Below are 20,315 nucleotides of genomic sequence, written 5' to 3'. Positions count from 1 at the left end.
GCCATTAACGTGAAGAATCTCTTTTCAAATTATACTGGATAAAATGTGTTAAAATAATGCTTTACGAAAAAAATGAAGAGCTTCTAACACATTCTCTCTCTCCCCCCCCTCTCCCCCCCCCCGGTCTGTCTCTCTGGTAGAGGAAGGGCTTCATGGAATTGTTAGCTGTACAGCTTGTGGTCAGCAGGTGAATCATTTTCAGAAAGATTCTATCTACAGACATCCAACATTGAAAGTTCTTATATGTAAGGTATATATATTTATATATTCTCTTTCTATCTATCTCTATGCACCAACATTCTCATGAATGTACCAATAGACTGAAGATAAATTTATTGAAAATCCACTTTTTTGTCTTCTGCGGTCTATAAAAAAGTATTGTCTCCTTAAACTTTTGGAATAAGACAAAAATACTTTGGAAACAAGAAAATTTCAATAGTTATTGCAATATCTAGGCAGTTACTGAAGTTCTTTCCATCTCTGGTCAAAAGAGACCTGATGCATCCAGAAAGGGAGAACGCATTTTCCATTGTTTTCAAAATGTTTTAGTAATGTTTCTGCTACAGAAATCAGGAACATTACTTTTATGGGGGGGGGGGGGAGGCGGTGGCCCAGGGCATTATGGTTCCAGATAAATTGGTGGTAAAAAAAAAAGAAGCCTTTACTTCCAAATAAGTCTTTTCAGAAACTTCTTAGGTAATGGCTTCCTAGTTTCCCTGCAGTATCCCTACTTTTTAAAAAGCTACTTGGGCAGGACTCAACATTGTATTTCAAGATTCAATATTGTAGTTCAAGAACTACTGACTTGCAAAAGGTTTATTAGATACAGTCCACTGCCTCCTATATTTAAGAGAAACTCATCTCAAGACTCTTCTGGAAAACAATGGGGTAAGCAGCCTAAGATACCGCTTACTGGATCACAAGGAACCTTCACAAAAAGCGTTAATGCTGGCTCCTCTGCAGTCCCTAGTGTACTAGTGTCGTTTTACACTGGAATGGGCAGCAGCCACACACTGAACCACCAGCCTCAATACTGTTGTGTCCCACCTCTATTGAGGAGCTGCCTTGGTTGCCATTGTGTTTGCAAGTGCCATTTGAGTTTTTGGTCAATCATTAATACCTTTCATGGCTGCTTTTCGCAGATAATTGTGGCTCCCTTCCATCTTCCCACAAAGCTTGGTGGATAGGAGCCCAAGAGTGGGTATTTTCAGCAAGGGTCCCATCCTGCAGCCCCCAAGCAGAGAAACATCCCCAATTTTATGGTCTTCCTTTCAGGAATCCTTGTGGAATCATCAACACCAGACTACTTTATAGAAATTGGATTACATTTCTTCAATATTGAATTATGTTTCTATTTATCCTTATACAAACATACACAGGCATACACAAACATACATATATGCCCTTACATTTTTTGTAATGCACACAAACATATACACACAGACCAGTGATGGGATTCAGCCGGTCCTGGCCGGTTCGGGCGAACCGGTAGTAAAAATTCTGTGTTGCCCACCATACTGTGCCCAGTCACCCCTCATCTCTGCTTGCCCGGCATAGCTGCTGCTGCTCTCCGTCTGGCTCCCTCGACCACACGGTCTCTGAGTGCCAGCCAGCTTGCCTACCTTTCAGCTGCATCCCACATGGCGCTCTCCCTCTCTGGCACACAATGGGAGAAGCACGATGGAAAAATGCCACGGAGGGGAAATCAGGTAGGCAAAGAAATGCTTGGGGGAAGCTGGGGCCTGGGCGGTGGTGGATGGGGCATGCTACTGCTGCAGTGGCAAAGCTGCAATGACGAAACAACTGGAGCCAACAGAGCAGCCAGCGTGGGGGAAGGAAGCCCCTTTTTTTCTTTGCCTTTCCTTCATGCCGGCAGCTCCCTTTCTCATTTCCCCATTGAGTGCAATGCCCAGGATCCTCTTTGGTAGCAGACACCTAAGATTTCCCCCCTTGCAGGCCCGCGCTGTGATGAAGGAGAGGAAAACTTGGGACTTGGGCTTGGGACTGAGAAAAACAAGCACTGCAAAAAAAAAAAGTTTTCGTTAGTTTGCACTTTGCAACTTACCATCACAGACGTGTGTGTGTGTGTGTGTGTGTCTGACTGACTGTCTGTCTGTCTGTCTGTCTTCGGTTGAATAAGCTGGATGGCAATGGGCGGTTTCATCCAAAGGAGTTTTTGTTTCGGGTGGGTCTCCTAGCCTTAGAAGGAGAGAAGGAAGGAGGAAGGGAAGAGAGAGAGAAAAAGAAAGAGGAAGAACAAAAGAAAGGGTGGGAGGGAGGGAGGGGAAAGTGAATGACATATAGTTGCATGGATGGATGGATAGATAGATAAATGGAGGGAGAAAGGGAGGAAGGGAGAGCGAGAGAAAAAAGAGGAGGAAGGAAGGACCACAAACCCTGGCACTAGACGTGGCTTCAGAAGACACTTTGAAACAGCACAGCAATCTAGGGCTGGAAGGTATCTCAGAGGTCATCTAGTCCAACCCCTGCTCCAGCAGGAGATCCTTACAGAATCATAGAATAGCAGGGTTAGAAGGGACCTTGTTGGAGGCCATCTAGTCCAACTCCAGCAGGAAACCTTATATCATCTGGATTATTTTGGTCCCTCTAACAGAGAGGAAAATTGCCAGAAAGGAGGAGTTTACTAGGACAAGGCTGCCATGCAGAGGAAGGCAGAGATAGTCCTTGACTTATGACCACAATTGAGCCCAAAATTTTGGTTGCCAAGCAAGAGCGTTATTAAGTAAGTTTCACCACATTTTACTCAATCCATGACCACTCCTGGCTCTAACAGTCATGTATGTGCAGACTAGGGAAGAACATCTGAAGGCGTGTGTAATGTTCTAATGTACAGACGTTATAGTTAAATGTGTGGCAGAAAGTGGACTCTGGGTATGTTTTTCCAAATGCAGTAAGTGAGGTTGAATGTGTATAGTTTTAGAAGAGCTGTGTGTTTGTGTGTGTGTGTACCATACACATACTGTATATATAGTAGATAATGTATTTTTTGTGTGCTTATATACACACTATACTATGTAATATGTACATACAGCATATATACATAGGATTAGTGTATTTTGGATGTTCAGTAGTAGTAAATAAATAGGCAGGGAAATTATCTCGTTGAGGCCTTTGAGGAGAGGCCAGGCAAGGTGCCCCTTGATGTGAGTAACATCAAGTTGGCCACACCCACCCAGTCACATGCCCACCAAGCCACGCCCACAGAACCGGTAGTAAAAAAATTTGAATCCCACCACTGACGCAGACCCAGTACTCTATTAAATATACAGAGTGTACCAAAACTCAAGGCCTATAGGCCAATCATAATATGCTTTATTAATTTTAATTTTTTTCAGAGATAAAGTTACTATACAGGTAATATTTGTTTATCAACCATAATTGGGACCAGTAAGTTGGTCGCTAAGTGACACAGTCACTAAGTGGGAAATCACATGACTGTGATTGTGCTTACAGTTTTACTTCAGTTTTCCTTTGGTTTACAGTGTCAGAAGGATATGATGTCAAAAGAGCTAATGACTCCCAACGATGGGATGTCGATGTTTCTGGAGCTCAGTTCACAAAGAAGCCAGATTAAAGGACAAACTTTAGAGCTTTTCCCTCATTCCCTTGACTTTTGAATGTATGGCAGTGAGATAATTAGCAAGAAGGGAATTAATGTTTGTATTTACAATCATTGGAGAGGAAGAGATTACAAGAGATTAAGCAGGGACACAATGGGGAGCAAACATTGAAAGCAATGCGGTGTTGCTGGCTATTTGCACAGTGTGCTCGGGGCTCAAACCTCAAGCTGTTTAGGAAGGAACAAAGTCTTATCAGTTACAGGCAGCAGCTGGCTAATGAAGGTCACAGAGCTGAGCTTCCTAATTTGTGTTGCACTTTTTGGGGAAATGCACTGCAGAGAAAAGCAGCCCACAGAGAGATTGCAAGGGGGGGCGGGGAAGAAAAAATGGAACAGGCATAGGACAATTTGATACTGTACTAACTGACTATAATGGCAGATGTATGACTGAGAGACACAGAGATGCTATGAAAGTCATAAATGTGGGCATTGGTCACAAAGTTAACTTTCCAAACAGCTGTTGCTCGAAGCTGTCACTAAGCAAAGTCTTCTGTATTTAGGAATGTTCAAAGGTCATGCATCAAATGAGTAAAGAAATGTTTAGAAGAAAATGATAATTCAAACATTTAATGTAATTTTAAATAATAAATTGTCTATGGAATATAACTTTGGTACATACTATGTATAGTATGGCAGGATGGGGATGTAAACTATCTAGTGGCCAATTTGACGCATTGTATACATTTCATAAAAAAAAACTTGACTCAGTTTCAGCTAAGTTCTGCTTAGTTTACTGTCTAAATTACTTGGAAGCAAAATTTGTGTTTTATATTTGATTGCAACGATGAAATAAATTAAAAAAAGACCTCAGTGTTCTAAAAAATGCATAAGCAAGAATGCTGTTAAGCAATATAACCCAGCAATTTAATTAAGCTTTCTGAAAAAAAATGCTTTTTCTTGATAGACTTGTTTCAAATATTATATGAGTGATGACATCAGCCGTGATGCAGATGGAATGGATGAACAGTGTAGGTAAGTGTATAAAATTGCCATCATTTAATTAAACCTGATAAACTGAATAGAAGTTACCTCACATTGTTTAATATGTTCAGAAAGTAGATTGCTTCATTTTCTTTTGGAAAGAAAATGCCCCTCCCCGTCCCCCAGGATTTTGACAATATTAAAGGTTTGTTAATAATGCCTATATGGATTTGATGTATTAGAGTTAGCAAATACATGTTCCTACAAAAGTTGTTAATTGATCTTTAAATAGGAGAAATAGTTCACCTCATTTGCCTTGCTTTTTATTTCTATAATTTGTATGATTTTACTTGCATTTAATCCCCCCAAAAAAATACAGAAGTAACTGGAGAACAATTGAGGGGAAGTTAATGAGTTTTTATAGTGTGAAACAAAGTGCACCAGTCCCATTGAACTCATGGTTTGAGAACAGCTCTGAATTTCCAGTCTCATGAATTACTGGCTATCCCTAGGGCAGAGGTCAGCAACCCACGGCTCTAGAGCCACATGTGGCTCTTTCATCCCTCTGCTGCGGCTCCCTTTTGCTGATCGGCTCCCCAATTGATAGGGCTTTTGGTTAGGATAGGTAGAGGAAAAAGGATGCTGTGCTAGGAGGAGACTATGATGGGGGAACCGGACTTCCGGTCACCTCCAACGGTGGCTTCCAGTTAGGACCTTTGTGGGTCTTTGAGTGTTTAAGGTTGCCAACCCCTGCCCTAGGTTATCTGGATTAATGCTAATTTGGCTTGTTTTCCTGTGATAGAAAATGGAGATAGTCTTATCTTTTGAAAATAATCTAGCTCCTTATATCTCAGTCCTGTTGTATATTAATGAAAAACTTCTGTCATTTGTTTATGGGAACGTATTTTAAAAATGTTAAAACTTTAATTTCAGATGGTGTGCTGAAGGTGGAAACTTAATTTGCTGTGACTTTTGCCATAACGCATTCTGCAAAAAATGTATATTGCGCAATTTAGGCCGAAAGGAGCTGTCAACTATAATGGATGAAAATAATAAATGGCATTGCTATATTTGTCAGCCAGAACCTTTGCTGGACTTGGTCACTGCTTGTGATAGTGTATTTGAAAATTTGGAACAATTATTACAGCAAAATAAGAAGAGAATCAGAGTCGACAGTGATAAAAGTAAAATGTATGATAATTCCCTTAAATATTCTTCAAAGAAAAATAGTTCAAATTGTAATGGAGAAGAAAAGAAATTAGATCATCCATATTCTGGTGCTCTAACTTATTCCTATAAAGCATTAATGGTGCCAAAAGTACTGCTGAAAAAAACAAAAAAGCTTGCTGAAACCACAACTAACATGAATGCTAGTTTTATAAAGTTTCTCAAGGAGGCAGCTGAAAATTCTGAAATAAACAGAACAGTACATATACGTCAGCTGAAGGCGTTTAAGTCTGTGTTAAATGACATTAAAAAGGCTCATGCAGCATTGGAGGAAGGTCTGAACCTGGAGATTCAAACTCTGGGTGCTAAATTCAAACAGAAACATACCAAAGAGAAAGAAACGGAAATTAAAATGAGTAACAGTGAAATGAAAAGAACTGAAGGAAAAGAATGCAAAGAAACTAAAATTGTATCAGAAGTCAGTGAGCCTTCCAGTGATCAGAGTGTGCCAGTAACAGAGCGGATGGGAAACAAAAAATTGAACTGTAAAGATAAAAAGACTGGCAAAAGTGAAGAGCTTCAATATAAACCTAATAACATTGAAGCAACAGATATGGACATTCTTTCTGTTCCCTCATCTGTTCCTGAGGATATTTTTGAATCCTGTATGGATGTGCAGAAAGCAGGTGGACAGAGTACTGTAAACAGAACAGAACATGGTTCAGGAAATACAAATAAATCTAAAGATAGTAAAGGTGGGACTAAGTTGATACATTCTCCCAAAGTTAAGAAGGAATTGGTTGTAAAATTGACACCAGTTTCTTTCTCCTCTTCTCCTGTGAAACCTGAGGATCAAGATGAAAAACTGGAAAAGGGAGAGGACAAAGAAGATGGAAAAGAAAATTGTAGTTCTGAATGCATGCCAGAAAAAGATTTCCTTTCACAGGTAGAAGATCTCAGAAGGTCTCCACGAGTTAAAACTACACCTTTAAGGCGTCCAACAGACATAAATACCTTAACTTCTAATTCTGAGGAAGATAGCAATGAACCGTATGATGAAAAGTATGGCAGAAAAACCACACCGTCCAAAAGGAAAAAAGACAAGGAGAGTTCTCCGAGCAGCACCGTTTGCAGTCCTCCGTCAAACAAAGAGCTTGCTGGAGACCCCAGTTCGGATTCCGATGAGATGCCTGCGGTGCTCCAAGAGGTGGCCATGATGAGCCAGAATTCTTCAGATCCTGATAGCAGCAATGAAATACCCAAAGAGGCGCTTAATACATTAAAGAGAATGGTGAAGGAGGATAACGGAAAACGAAAAAGGAAAAGTTCTAGTTCTGGTTCAGATTTTGATGCTAAGAAAGGTAATTCAAATAAAGATTTAGGTGCTGCTAAAAAGAAACGCCAGAACTGCTCAGATTCTTCTCATAATGATTCTGAATTGGAAAGAGAAAATACAACAAAAACAGAGCAAACAAAGAAAACTACAAAAGAAACGCCAAAGAAAGAGAATTACATTTCTGTGGAAGAGAAATTACCTAAAAAAGAAACGAGAGAATCAAACCAAAAGCAGCAAAATGAATTGCCCAGTGAAGTTGATGAATTTTTAATTTCAGACAAGGAGAAGGCGGGCAGCTCTTTGGAAGACACATCTGGTAAAGAGGCCTCTGTTAAGGAAAAGCAGGGGCAAAATGTCAAAGAGAGCGCATTGAAAGGAAGACAGAATGTTTCCTCTAGAAAAGACAACAGCAGCACTTCAGGCAAACAAAGCAAACCATGGGGGAAACTACGGGATTTATCTTCTGATGATGCAGGACGGTCCCCAAAGCAAGAACAAAGTGGCGAGTCCTCAGATGAGATCAAGAAAGCCAAAAAAGAAAAAGAAAAAAGCACAAATGAGAGAAAGACCTCTGAAAGGAGGCAAAGTGATTCCTCTTCTGAAATTGATAAGCCTTCTCCGGAAAAAGAAAGCTGCAGTGCTTCTGGAAGCAGCAGTAAAAACCAAAAAACACTTGAAGGAAAAACAGGAAGGAATTTAAGAGGGAGAACTTCTAAGAAACTCCAAGATAATGTTTCAGATGCTGAGAAATCTCCCCCAAACGAAGCGGTCTGTGACCCTTTGGAAGACCATTTAAATAAAAAGGGAGAGAAAGCTAAAGAGAAAAAGAAAAACCCTAAAAGGAGGAATTCAAAAAAACAGAGAGGCGAGTTCCTTTCTTCTTCTGATGAAGACTTCTATGAGGAGAAAAAGAACAAAAAGAGAGGGACAGCCAAGAAGGGAAACGGCAAAGGTGGCTCTAAAGAGACAGGGAAACGCGAGTTAAAAAAAACCAAGGACACATCTGTCAGTGCTGCTGCCACGTCATCCTCATCAGACGAAGCTGAAAATGAAAATTTGAATTCAGCGGGTGAGGAAAGCAGCGATGAGCAGAAAATAAAGCCAGTAACAGAAAGTTTGTTGGTGGACAGAAAACTGGGATTTTTTCAGTCTTCAGGTGTGCAAATGATTTACATCTAAACTTTTATTTATTATTTCTTTTGAGCCTAATCCATACATTTTATTAATTTATTGAAGATGTTCATTTTTAGGGTGCTTTGCATTTAGGTTTCAAGAATGTTATTTGGATTATGCTAAATTGCTTCTCTTGTTGATATGACTGGTAAAAAGAAGAAATTCAGTACAATGGTTAAACAGGTGCCTCCTGGAGGCCCTTTTTTCCTTAGGAGGATGAACTGTTCAAAATAAAATTTGATTTAAATCTAAAGTTTCCAACATTTTCAGTCAGCCACTAACATTGCTGACTAGAAACTCTGAAAGCTGTAATTTAGGTACACGGATAGGTACATTTAGATGCATGGAAGAATACCAGGGTGAGAAAATTCACTTGGAACGTTTTGGCTTTTTTCTGTCAATATTTCTGGTTTCTGCTAAACTTTGCCTTGATGTATATCTACCATTATGAAAAAGGAGAAAGAAAAATGAAAAATACTCATAGGTCATTGGCTTAAGCAAAGTCTAATAATAGCTGTGTTGCTTAGTGTAGACTGTTTATAATCCATGAAAATGAAATAACTATTTATGAGAAATGTTCAACCTATTTGTTCATATATATAGAGAGAAGCTTTTTGATTCAGTTTATTGGTAGAAGCATTGATTCAGATTTTTTAATGCCTTTGTTCCCAAAATTGGTCAAGGCTACAATGAAAATATAAAATTATTATTCAATAGTTGCAACACAGAACAGTTAAAACAACCAGATATAAACTTATATCACAATTTAAGATTACCTGTCATGAAAAGGTGGCTAGATTTTCTATAAGTGACGCACATAACAACATGCACATGGAGACAAGTACATTTAGGGCAAAATTTCAGAACCAGTTGACAATGAAATGCCACAGCATAGGGCTACCTATTAGGGCATGTCAAAATGTCCAACTTTCAATTTCCAAACTTTAGGGGTGCTCAAACATGGTGACATGCTTGGGGACTGTAAAGATATTTTGGTTACTTTAATATAATTTAGATATGCTTGGTAAGTAAGTACATAAATATCATAACTTTTTAACATTTTTGTTTCGTTTCTAGGGCGTGTCAAATTTTTCAACTTTCAATTTCCAAACATTAGGGATGCTCAAACGTGACATGCCTTGGGGAATCGTAAAGATAGTTTGGTTACTTTAATATAATTTAGATGTGCTTGGTAAGTAACTGTATAAATATAACTTTTAAATATTTTGTTCGTTTCACAGGTCAGCCATGTTTCTCTTTGTGTTAAATGTTATTTTATCTGAGAGTGTTAATACTGCTGATCTCATTTCCTGTGAGTATGATAACTGATCTGCAATGGCATTTAAACAAAGACTTGGGAACATTCACGCATATCAGTAACCTAATTGGGACTGACAGAGACTTGTTGCTGTCTGATAATGCAAGACATTCTCAGATACGTCTACTGTTAAGAGAATAAAGTAGCAATGATGCTAGAAACTACCCAGCAGCCAATCTTGCAAGACATATATATCCAAAAGTGCTTGAAAAGTAGGAACGAACGGTTCTTTTGGGACCCCAGTTGTAAATTCACGAGTGACAATCTTAAACAAGTCAAAAACATATATCTTGGTAGAGGAAAGCTAGATGCCAAAAAGCTAGATACCAAGTTTCACTGTGAAACTTGACAAACCGTTTGACATCCTCAACTGCAAGTGTCAAATTGTTCTGTGTGCCGAATTCAGCTGCCCTGCTGGCTGCAAAAAAGGAGCTCACATTAACTGTACTTGCCCTAAGGAGACGAAGATACCATTGAAGGAACTTGCTTTCGTTAAAGGTCAGCGAGACAAGATTGGTTCTTTTGGATCGCACCAGATTGGTTTGCCAGATGTGCCCGAGCAGAAACGACTAGGCAAAAGGCAAAAACAGCAAGACAATGAGAGACAAAGGCTTGCTAAATATAAGCAGGGAAGTATTCCAGACATTTCGATAAGTGACAAATGAAGTAATTATCTCTTATGAAAATGAAGGACAGACGACTAATGATGAAGATAAAGAGGAATGTGATGGAAATTATGAAGAGGCCTTTGACCAGGGGTGTCAAATGTGCGGCCTGCGGGCTGGGTGCATCACACTCTGCCATGCCCACCCCCATTTTAGTGAAGGGGAGGAAAAGTGATATGTCACGGGACAAGTTCATTGACAAACCAATGCGAGTACCACAGTGGCCCCTGCCATGCCCAATCAACAGAGAGATGTGGGAAAGAGGTCACAGAGGCAGCAAGCAGAGTGTAGACACAGGACAAACATGAGGGTTCTAACAGAGGCCAAGACGCAAGTCGGCAGCTGATGTCAAAGAACGAATCAAAACAAGGCTCGATGAAACTTGTTTAAACATTTGTGTAACTCAGATAATTGCTTTCTGGTTAGCTTGTGATTGCATGGATTACTTTTTGCTTAGTTAGATAAGATTCATGCAGAAAAAAATAGCACATGTAATTTGGGAAGATAAAGTTAATATTATTTGAGATACAAGAGCCTTTTCTGGGGTATATGATCAGACGTAGAATTACCATACCAAGCTAAACGTTATGCAATTGGAAAAATAACGGCAGATTTGAATTCTGGTGAAAAATGTATTTTTAGAACCACTCACTGAAAAAAAATTCCAAAATTAATTTTCATCCCATTATACGACCCGCCCTACTACCTATTCCTCTGGAAGGAAGGTGGATATACACAAAACACTTTTACCTTCCCTCCAAAGTGGTACCTATTAATCTACTTGCATTTGCATGTTTTTGAACTTGGGTCTTGAACCCAGGCTGTCGGCTCCCCAGCTGACAAGCTCAGTGTCTTTAATCATTGAAGCATTGTGCCTCCTGTGTGCATTTAAAATGCTTGTATTTTACTAGGCATTTTAAAGAAGATATATAAGTAAGCAAGAAAAATTAATAAAGTAATAATTGAAGAAAAATGGACTTAAAATATGCAGATTTGTTTTCCAGTATATCATTGGTTAATTATGAATGACTAAATATATTACATCATTTTAAGTTTTTGAAAGTGCTGTTAAATTCTAAATTAAACATGAATATCAAAAACTAGGTCAGCAGGATATAAATCACTGAGTAAGATTATATGCTACAGTAAATTTAGTTCAAGCAAATTTTGTTCTAATGTAGATGTCCTGTAAAATCGAAATATGGACTATAGAGAAATCTAGATTTCAAATTTATTTATTAAGTTGTAACGAGAAGAAATTTCTTAATTGCACAGCTCTCAGTGGGTAAATCTCTCTTAAAACTTTATTTTAGACCCTTCCCACTGTTTAGAATATATGCTTGGCTTCAGGCAGAATTAATATTCTAACATTAATGTGTACATCCTGATTATTTAATATAAGGGCTAGTCATTTGTTATGGTGTGAATAATAATAATAATTTTGTTCATCCTGCCAGAAACTGATAACTAGAGATTATTATACACTGCTCAAAAAAATAAAGGGAACACAAGCAGAAGACATCCGAGATCTGAATGAATGAAATAGCCTTATTAAATACTTTGTTACATACAGTAGTTTTGTGTTCCCTTTAGTTGTTTGAGCAGTGTATAAACTACTGTATGGAAAGAACAAAGTATTTAATAAGGCTATTTCATTCATTCAGATCTCGAATGTCTTCTGCTTGTGTTCCCTTTATTTTTTTGAGCAGTATATTTTAAAGGCATTTAAATTGCTAGTCATCCAGACAGCTTCTGGAAGCGCATTCTGTAAGTTAGTTGGGTGCTGAATGGATCAAAACATGGGTTGGAGGTCTGGAAGCTGGAGGACCAGCCCTGGAAGTCTTGAAGTAACTCCTACACAATCTTGAAAGGCTGTCACCATATTACGGTTTTGAACTTAGAAAAAGGGAAGATTAGTAAATATGATTGTAGACAATCATGTTACCTTTATTCTATTTAAATGTAATTATAAACCAAAAAAAGGTATAAATTTAGCTTTTCCCTCAGCTCTCCATCCAGTTTCTGGAGGGTGTTTGTCCAGTGGCTAATTACAGCCTTCTTCCTAGCCCATGTTAAATTGGATTGCATTTATTTAATAAAAACTAGGATTGTATAGTAGGAAACTGAAGGATTTAATATGACAAAAAGGGGAAAATGCAGTTGCATATATATTGCATTGCGAAACAGTTACAGAATGATGATATAAAGCTCACTCTCCAGATAGAATAGAATATTTTTTATTGGTCAAAAGTGATTGGACACACAAAGAGTCTGTCTGCCGTGCATAAGTTCAGTCATAATTTGTATAGCCAAAGAAGTGGCACTCTTATAATGACATGCCCATTTTAATTATAACATTTTAAATTATATTTAATGTATTGGGGCTAATAAACAGCTATGCTGAACTTCTCAAGTAACAGAAACTGTTATAAATTGGGCATATTTTTTTCATCTAATTTTATTTGATAGTATTTCAAATGAAAAGTTACAATTAATGGGAATAGCAGCACATTTGATCCTAAATAATGATTGGGGATCAAATCAAAAACTGCTTTTAAATCAGTGAAATCTTACTTTTTATATTTCAGTATCAAACGTCCATTAGATTCTAATCAGTTAGAATCAGCTGTTGCCCATTAGATTAACCTTATTTAACTCCAGCAAGACAACCATTATGTCATTTGCTTCAATCTATCTTAATAGTTTGTTTAACCAAAATAAAGCATAATTTTCACTGGTCATATTGAGATTTACATTACATTAAAGGATGATCATTCCCAGCATTGCATTTTTTTTAAAAAAACGATTTGCTCTCCTAAATTATATATAAGAACAGTTCTGCTAAAGGAAGAATGTACCAACAACATACAACTGTTACATATTAGTTAAAAATGCTACAAATCGATTTATCCATATTTTATGACATACGTGACAAGTAAAATCTCTGTTAAATTCCAAATAACTGTTTTAACAGTATTTAGGAAAAAAATGATATAATCTGATATATTTTTCTTTATAGTAATATCAATGTTTTTTATTTGCCATATGCTTTTTAAAAATGCTTTTAATATTTTATAATTAGTGTAATTATATTCTTATGCTTTCCAATTGCATTTGGTATACTTTGTGATTAGCTTGAAACAGCGTAGGGACTATGCCATGCTAAAAAATTCCTTGTTTCTGTTCTAAATATCTAGATAAATCTAAATATTAGATTTCTTGGTCTTGTCTCCACTAATTCTTTTGGCAAATGGAGCTAGGTTGTTCTTTGCTTAAAAAAGATCAACATGTTCACTTGATTTAAAATTTTGAATTCCTTTTGAATAAAGAAGTAGTGTGGTTGAAACAAAGAAAAAGATGCCCACAAAAATACTGAGCCTGTAGGATTTCCTTTATGAGTGTTTTTCCATAACACAGTTCTAAGACAGTAGAATTCAGTTAGTGATGCTCTCAAATGTTATTGTTGGAAAAGTTAAGCTTGTCCCACAGCTGGAAGGAACTCTGTTGCTCAGAAATGGCCTGGCCTAACTGGAGCAAGATGGCTTTTATAAGGGGGAAATGACAGAAGCTCTGGATCCTCGCTCTAAAGGAGAAATGAAAGTATTCATGTCCTTTGTGCTTTTTCTAAAAAACATTGAAAGGGAGAGACAGGTTTATTATTCAACTAAGAAGTGCCTGGTACTTTTTTTCACATTTTATGGGCTGCAGCATTTTTTTTTTTTTTTTTTTGAAACTCTTAGTGATTTGTGATCTAAAATTTAACTTCAATTTGGGATTTTTGATTCTGGGGTAGACTCTTCAGAAGAACCTCTAAAACCTGTCATGAGCTTGTGAGTAGCAAGATACTCCAGGAGACCCCAATGAAGGACGGGACCCTAAAACCCTTAAAAGAAAGCTCTGTTTGTCCCTCTTCTTATGTGGAATCGGGACTAGGAAGCATAGGTATGTCTACTGAGAAATAGAACACCTAGCTATGGATTAGCCCCCTTGGACACAAAAATATAACCACTGAGCTTTGGGCAGGGTTTGGAGAAGACTTTTAAAGCCCTTGCTTTCAAGAAACCAGCTGTGTGTTACTTGGCCTTGTTGCTTTTTCTTTGACAGACTTTGTATATTTGAATCTTTTGGCTGTTATGTTGCAGATGTCCTCACCATAGTTGTTACACAAGTAAGACTTTACTAGAACCACTAGAATTTTCAATATGTTTTCAATTCATTAAATGTTTCCTATACCCATGAAATTGAGAAGTTACCCAGATAACAAGGTGAAGAAACATAATATTGATCCCAATCAATCCCTTTGACCACCTCTAAATATTGTATTGCTTCCTGACAAATTGCTTATCAACTAGCCACCCAACACTTAAGTGGTGTCTTGGTACTAATTTCCTTCAAATTTCACCCTGCAAACAACTTTTGCCCTGTGTACAAACGGGAACTATGAGTTCTCCAAGCTAAATCCAAGGGGTGGCTTGTAGAATGAGAATTTGACTTTAATAGTTCTTACATTGCTTCTACATTAAATTTGCCAAAAATCAGAATAGTACTGATATAGTAGTGTTCCAATTAAATTTTTATTAAAAGGCCTAAGTTTTCATGAGCCACGGTTCACTTCATCAGATGGATAGTGCAAGAAAGCTAAGGCTTTTTAACGAAACCCATTTGTTGGAAAAAGTGCTTCCAGACTCATCCTGAGTTTTGCCTACCACAGACTAACCTGGCTTTCTTTCTACAAAGCCTTTGAGTTCATAAGCAAATCATGGGCCAGTTATCTAGGATAACTGAGGAATGGCCTAACAATATCCCTTCACTACGTTTTGAAAACCATGATCATTGATGGTATTGATCTATTGTTTAAATGAAGTTGTAGGAGAGGGATTCATCCCAGAGAAAGGTGATTTAGCATTTACAAATGAGAACGCTTTGTAATGTAGCATCTGTATCGATGTTGTTGGAATAAGTGCAGTATTATGGCCATAGTAAATTGCACTCCTAATTTTATGGAGGTCTATTTTTGATAGAATTTATTAGGAATTCTTTGTCAAATTGTATACTAAGAACAATAATTGAATGATATTCATTACATTTGCTCATGGAATTTACTCGTAACCAAGGAAACTAGGTCTGTCATTTGAGTTCTTGGCATTGTCTTGAATAGATCTGTAGCTCTAGCTGGATAATTTATTACATTTGTAGTGTGCTCTTTTTGCAAAGTGGAATACATGGTGTTAATTCCATTTATATTTGCTTTAATCTATAGAATAGACTGAGATTGACCTTGGGCAGTCACTCACTCAGTTGAGCCCACTTCACAGGGTTGTTGTGAGGAAAATATGAGGAGAAAAGCATGTTGGATATGTTCGCTGGGTTGAGTTATTTTGAAAATAAGGCGGGATATAAATACAAGAATAAATAAATAAATGAATTAAGTAAATAAATTACTACAGTATGACACTCCCCCGCCATATGTTTGAATGGACCAAGTGCCAAAATGTAAGATCTACAGATACTAATCCTCAATGTTAGGGTATGTCATTTAATGGGGTGAAAATTAAGTTTTGCCATTTTTTTTCAGTGAGGGGTTCTAAAAATATGTGTTTTTACACCAAGAATTCAAATGTGCTATTAGTTTTGCAATTGCACAACGTTTAGCTTGGTATTTTAAATCCATGTCTGATCATATACCCCACAAAAGTCCCTTGTAACTCAAATAAATTTTATCTTCTCAAAATTACAACTTGTGCTACAAAAATTAAATATTTTTTTTCTGCATGAATCTTATCTAACTAAATGTCTGTGGAGATTCTCAGTCATCCAAATCATGGTTATTCCAAAGGTGCTTTTTCAAGAGGCAACTAGACTTTTGGCTTTTCTTTGAAGTCATTTTGCTTCTCACCCAAGAAACTTCTTGGATGAAGCAGGTACAGTTAATGTGAGCTCCTTTTTTGCAGCCAGCAGGGCAGCCGAATTCGGCACACAGAACAATTTGACTTGCAGTTGAGGATGTCAAACGGTTTGTCAAGTTTCACAGTGAAAGTCTTTTTGGCATCTAGCTTTCCTCTACCAAGATATATGCTTTTGACTTGTTTAAGATTGTCACTCGTGAATTTACAACTGGGGTCCCAAAAGAACTGTTCGCTCATTCCTACTTTTCAAGCACTTTTGCATATATGTCTCTTTCAAGACTGGCTGCTGGGTAGTTTCTAGCATCATTGCTTCTTTGTTCTCTTAACAGTAGGCCGTATCTGAGAATGGATCGCATTATCAGACAGCAACAAGTCTCTGTCAGTCCCAATTAGATTGCTGATATGCGTGAATGTTTCCGGTCTTGTTCTTTTTTTAGAAGCCATTAGAGATCAGTTATCATACTCACAGGAAACGAGGCCAGCAGTATTAACACACTCAGACAAAATAACATTTAACAAAAAGAGAAAGACAGCTGAACTTGTGAAATGAAAGAAAACAAAATGTTAATAAATTATGATATTTATGTAATTATTTATCAAGCACATCTAAATTACATTAAAGTAACCAAACTATCTTTACAATCCCCAAGGCGTGTCACAACTTTTTAGCACTCCTAATGTTTGGAAATTGAAAGTTGAAAAATTTGACAAACCCTAAAAATTTCCCTTTTGTCTTTCTGATTTTAGAAAAATAGTTGTAGGGTGTATTAATTCTTCCTTTTCACAAGGTTGAGTCATGCAGAATTTCTTCTATAGCGCATAGGATTTGGGTGGCTTTACACATCTGGAAAGAAGTGGCATTTTCCCAAATAGTGGCGATGGTATCTCATAGCAGTGATAGAAGAAGTTTTTCTCTTTTGGGCCAAATAAGTTTCCGCCTTTTTTCTTCTAAAGGAGATGAAGGAGAGCATCAATCTGCAGCTGTGCCAATGGAAGAAGAGGAAGATGACGACGATGATCCCGAGAATAGGTATGATTCCACCCGTAAGGACTTTAAACAGATTATAACACACCCTAGGCGTGGGCTCAAGCGAGAGCAACGGAGCAGCAAGCAGGTTGTAAAAACCAGAAGTGCCTGCCTTGTACAGACTCGCTCACAGGCTTCCCGCCAGCTTGAACGAGAGGCCAGAAAACAAACCCCCCAATCCAGAAATGAAAAGAAAATACGATTTAAGTGTTAAGACACACACCTTGCATAGGGTGTGTTATAAATGCAGCACTGTCCATTTTAAGTTTCCATGTATAATGTGGATTTTGTGTAAATTGTACAACTCTTTAAACAAAAAGCAATTTGATAATTACAACTCTCCACGGGAATGGGAGATGAGCAGTTATTCCATATGGATAGCATTTCGATGGCACTTGAATTCCTTTTCAACCGGAGTATAAATTAGCTCTTATAAACACTTGGTCAAAACTAGCCAGAAGTAGAACATGCTTTTGGAAAAATCTATTTCCTAGTATCCTGAATTACAAATTCTTATAATTTCAAAACTCAACTCTTGGTAGTAGTAATATGATAACTTGAATTTCCGCCTGCTTCAATCATTAGAAATTTTATTGGCTTTGTTTAGCCTACAGTCGCATGTTAAATTGAACATGTGCATACATGTATATTCGTTAACATTTAATGTTAAAATATGACTGTAATTAAGGATTCCGTTTTGCAGGCCTTATAAACTTCATAACACACGAATTCTGTAACTGATATAAACCAGGAAAGAATAGAATAAAAGGGATTTTTTAATTAATAGAACAGGTTGCAATCTTTAGTGATTTATCAGGGCATGAAGCCTCTATGAACACAGGGGAACTTGAACTAAGAAGATATGCAGAGGATTGCACTGTTACAGAATTGACAAGATGCTTTTGTTAAGGCACCTATGCCTAATGTTGGTTATCAAGCAGTTTCTCTGCAAGAACTGTTTCAGCAAACTCCATAGAATATTTTGGGAGTGATAGAGATGCATTTGGCTTTGCGGGCTTAGAATTGTTTGTTACTAAGTAAACTGGTTTTTACCTAGAGAAAACAAAACATATTTTTTTGTACCTGAAATGAATTTTAACACTTAACTTGTTCTCCAGTGTGGACCTGGGTACAGATAAAATGCTGCTATTCTAGGTTATTACTTGCTTTTCATATACAATGTTTAAAAAATGTTTGAAAATGGACTTTAATATTTGTTTAGGGATTGCTATAGAAACAGTGGTGAGGAAATTGTTCAAAAATTCTGTAAAGACTTTCAAAGAGTCAAAGTAGAAGAGTTCATTATTTCATTGTTAAGTTTTAAAAATTAATTTCTAGTAGAAAAATTATATATAAAAAATCAAAAGTTGGATTTTTCAAAAAATTCGCAGTGCTTAGTAAATCAATCATACTTTTAATCAAAAATTTTAATTTTACTCATAAAATTCTTGGAATTGCTTTAATGTGGGAAAAACCCAGAATACTGTATTATCCAGGAATAAAATTGATCTACCTCTCTTACATGGAGTTGGTGTTCATAGACAAGTACCGGTAATCTTAACCAATATGTATGTTGGTTAACATGTATTGAAATGTACCATTTTTGCTTCAGAATCAAGGAACTGCAATTATGTCGTTGTTTCACTATTAGAAGGGTCCCAAGAGCTGTGTGCAGAAAGCCCCCCCATCCATGGAGACGCTTCTGCTTCTCCTCCCTGAAGAGCAGCTTATGCAGCCCAAAAATGCAGCCGGGGTTACCATCCCTGCTCTCGTTTGCAAGCTGAACTAATTTTGCCTGCGCTTGAGATCTGCCATTGGGAGTTGCACTGTGATCCCCAAACTTTCAAGTAAATGTGCTGAGGCTTGCAATTTGACTGTTGCTTGCTTTTGCTTTTTTAATGGATGAAACAGTTCTGCCAGGCCAAAGAAAGATGTTAAGAGATCTTAGTATTGTTACAACTTAGACAGTTGTATTTAAAACTTTCTTTTTCTGAAGAAACTATTTTAACATGTCTCTTGTTAAAAATGTTAAAATCAAGTTTGCCAATTTGCAATATTTTAGTGAGTCTTAATATAACAGACAGTGCTGTATTTCATTGTGGTGTGTATTTGTTTATGATTGGTTTGTCTGAATTTTTAAATAGTGCTGTTTTAATATGTTTGGAGTTATTTTGTTCATTAAGAGATTCATAGTGTATTCATGCACAATGCCTTTGAAGTATTTGATGGATGCAATAAATTTTTGTAAAACATGTTTCTCGTCCAAGCATTTAATTTAAGAAACACATTTTTTTTCTACTAAGTTATAATAGGAAACAATTTATTTAGCTATTGTCATTCATATTGTCCTCATAATATTCAGCTTACCATTCTTGGAAGTTTCAAATTTTAACACTATTTAGTCATGTTATACCAACTAAACTGAATTAAAGTATGTAATGTTTTTAATTTACTCTCATACTCAGAGTATGTCAAATATGTAATTGCAGACATACTTGGTATGGCAGTTGGTAAGACATCTTAGAAAACATGTACATGGATTTGGGGCCCTTACCTCTGACCCTCTGCATAATGGACTTCCAATTTGCTTAACACTCACCTCCCCTTGCTATAAACAATGTTGATTCATGCAGTTGTGGATACAGGAGACCCTGTCCAGAGCTGATATCAAAAATTGCCTGTGGTGCGGAAAAGTAGAAACTACACATGTGACTGTGCAAATATATATGCATTTAGTTTTGCAGTTGAAACTGCAGTAGATCAGGATACAGTAGAATTGGAAAGGAGTAAAAGCCATTCTCACCTCAGTACTACAAATTGAATAAACATTTGACGAAGTCACCCAACAATCTTGTTGAAGACAAATAAGGCAGTATTCGCTTCTGGTAATGGGGTCTGCAGATAACTGCCATCTTGGCTATTAGAACAACGATTTAAAGATGGCCGAATCCAGAAAACATCAGAGATTTAGAGATTGACAATCCAATGTATTAGTTGTGATTAATGGACTTTGGATCTAATTCATAATGTTGCTTTTTAAAGGCAATTTAAAGTAGTTTATATTGTGAGCATATTCTTTCTATCACAGTATGGGAACGCTGGATGATAAACCCGAGTAATACACTAGGATTTGTCAATCGTATTTGTGTTTACTTAATAAAG

General features: G+C 37.1%; 1 protein-coding gene across 3 annotated transcripts in view; it reads left to right on the top strand.

Moving 5' to 3' along the window:
* Positions 1–20,315, top strand: part of ATRX (ATRX chromatin remodeler) — a 105,611-nt gene that overhangs the window by 28,942 nt on the left and 56,354 nt on the right. For all 3 annotated transcript variants that reach the window (XM_034435153.3, XM_087877435.1, XM_087877434.1), the window contains 4 exons: positions 141–250; positions 4,545–4,612; positions 5,495–8,220; positions 17,081–17,156. In XM_034435153.3, the coding sequence (XP_034291044.1) occupies positions 141–250; positions 4,545–4,612; positions 5,495–8,220; positions 17,081–17,156 (2,980 nt within the window). The remainder of the gene's footprint in view (positions 1–140; positions 251–4,544; positions 4,613–5,494; positions 8,221–17,080; positions 17,157–20,315) is intronic.

This window comes from Pantherophis guttatus, chromosome 12 (genome assembly GCF_059756535.1).
Source record: "Pantherophis guttatus breed Tessera chromosome 12, ASM5975653v1, whole genome shotgun sequence".
NCBI classification, from domain to species: domain Eukaryota; kingdom Metazoa; phylum Chordata; class Lepidosauria; order Squamata; family Colubridae; genus Pantherophis; species Pantherophis guttatus.
This window is presented reverse-complemented; position numbering and strand designations above follow the sequence as displayed.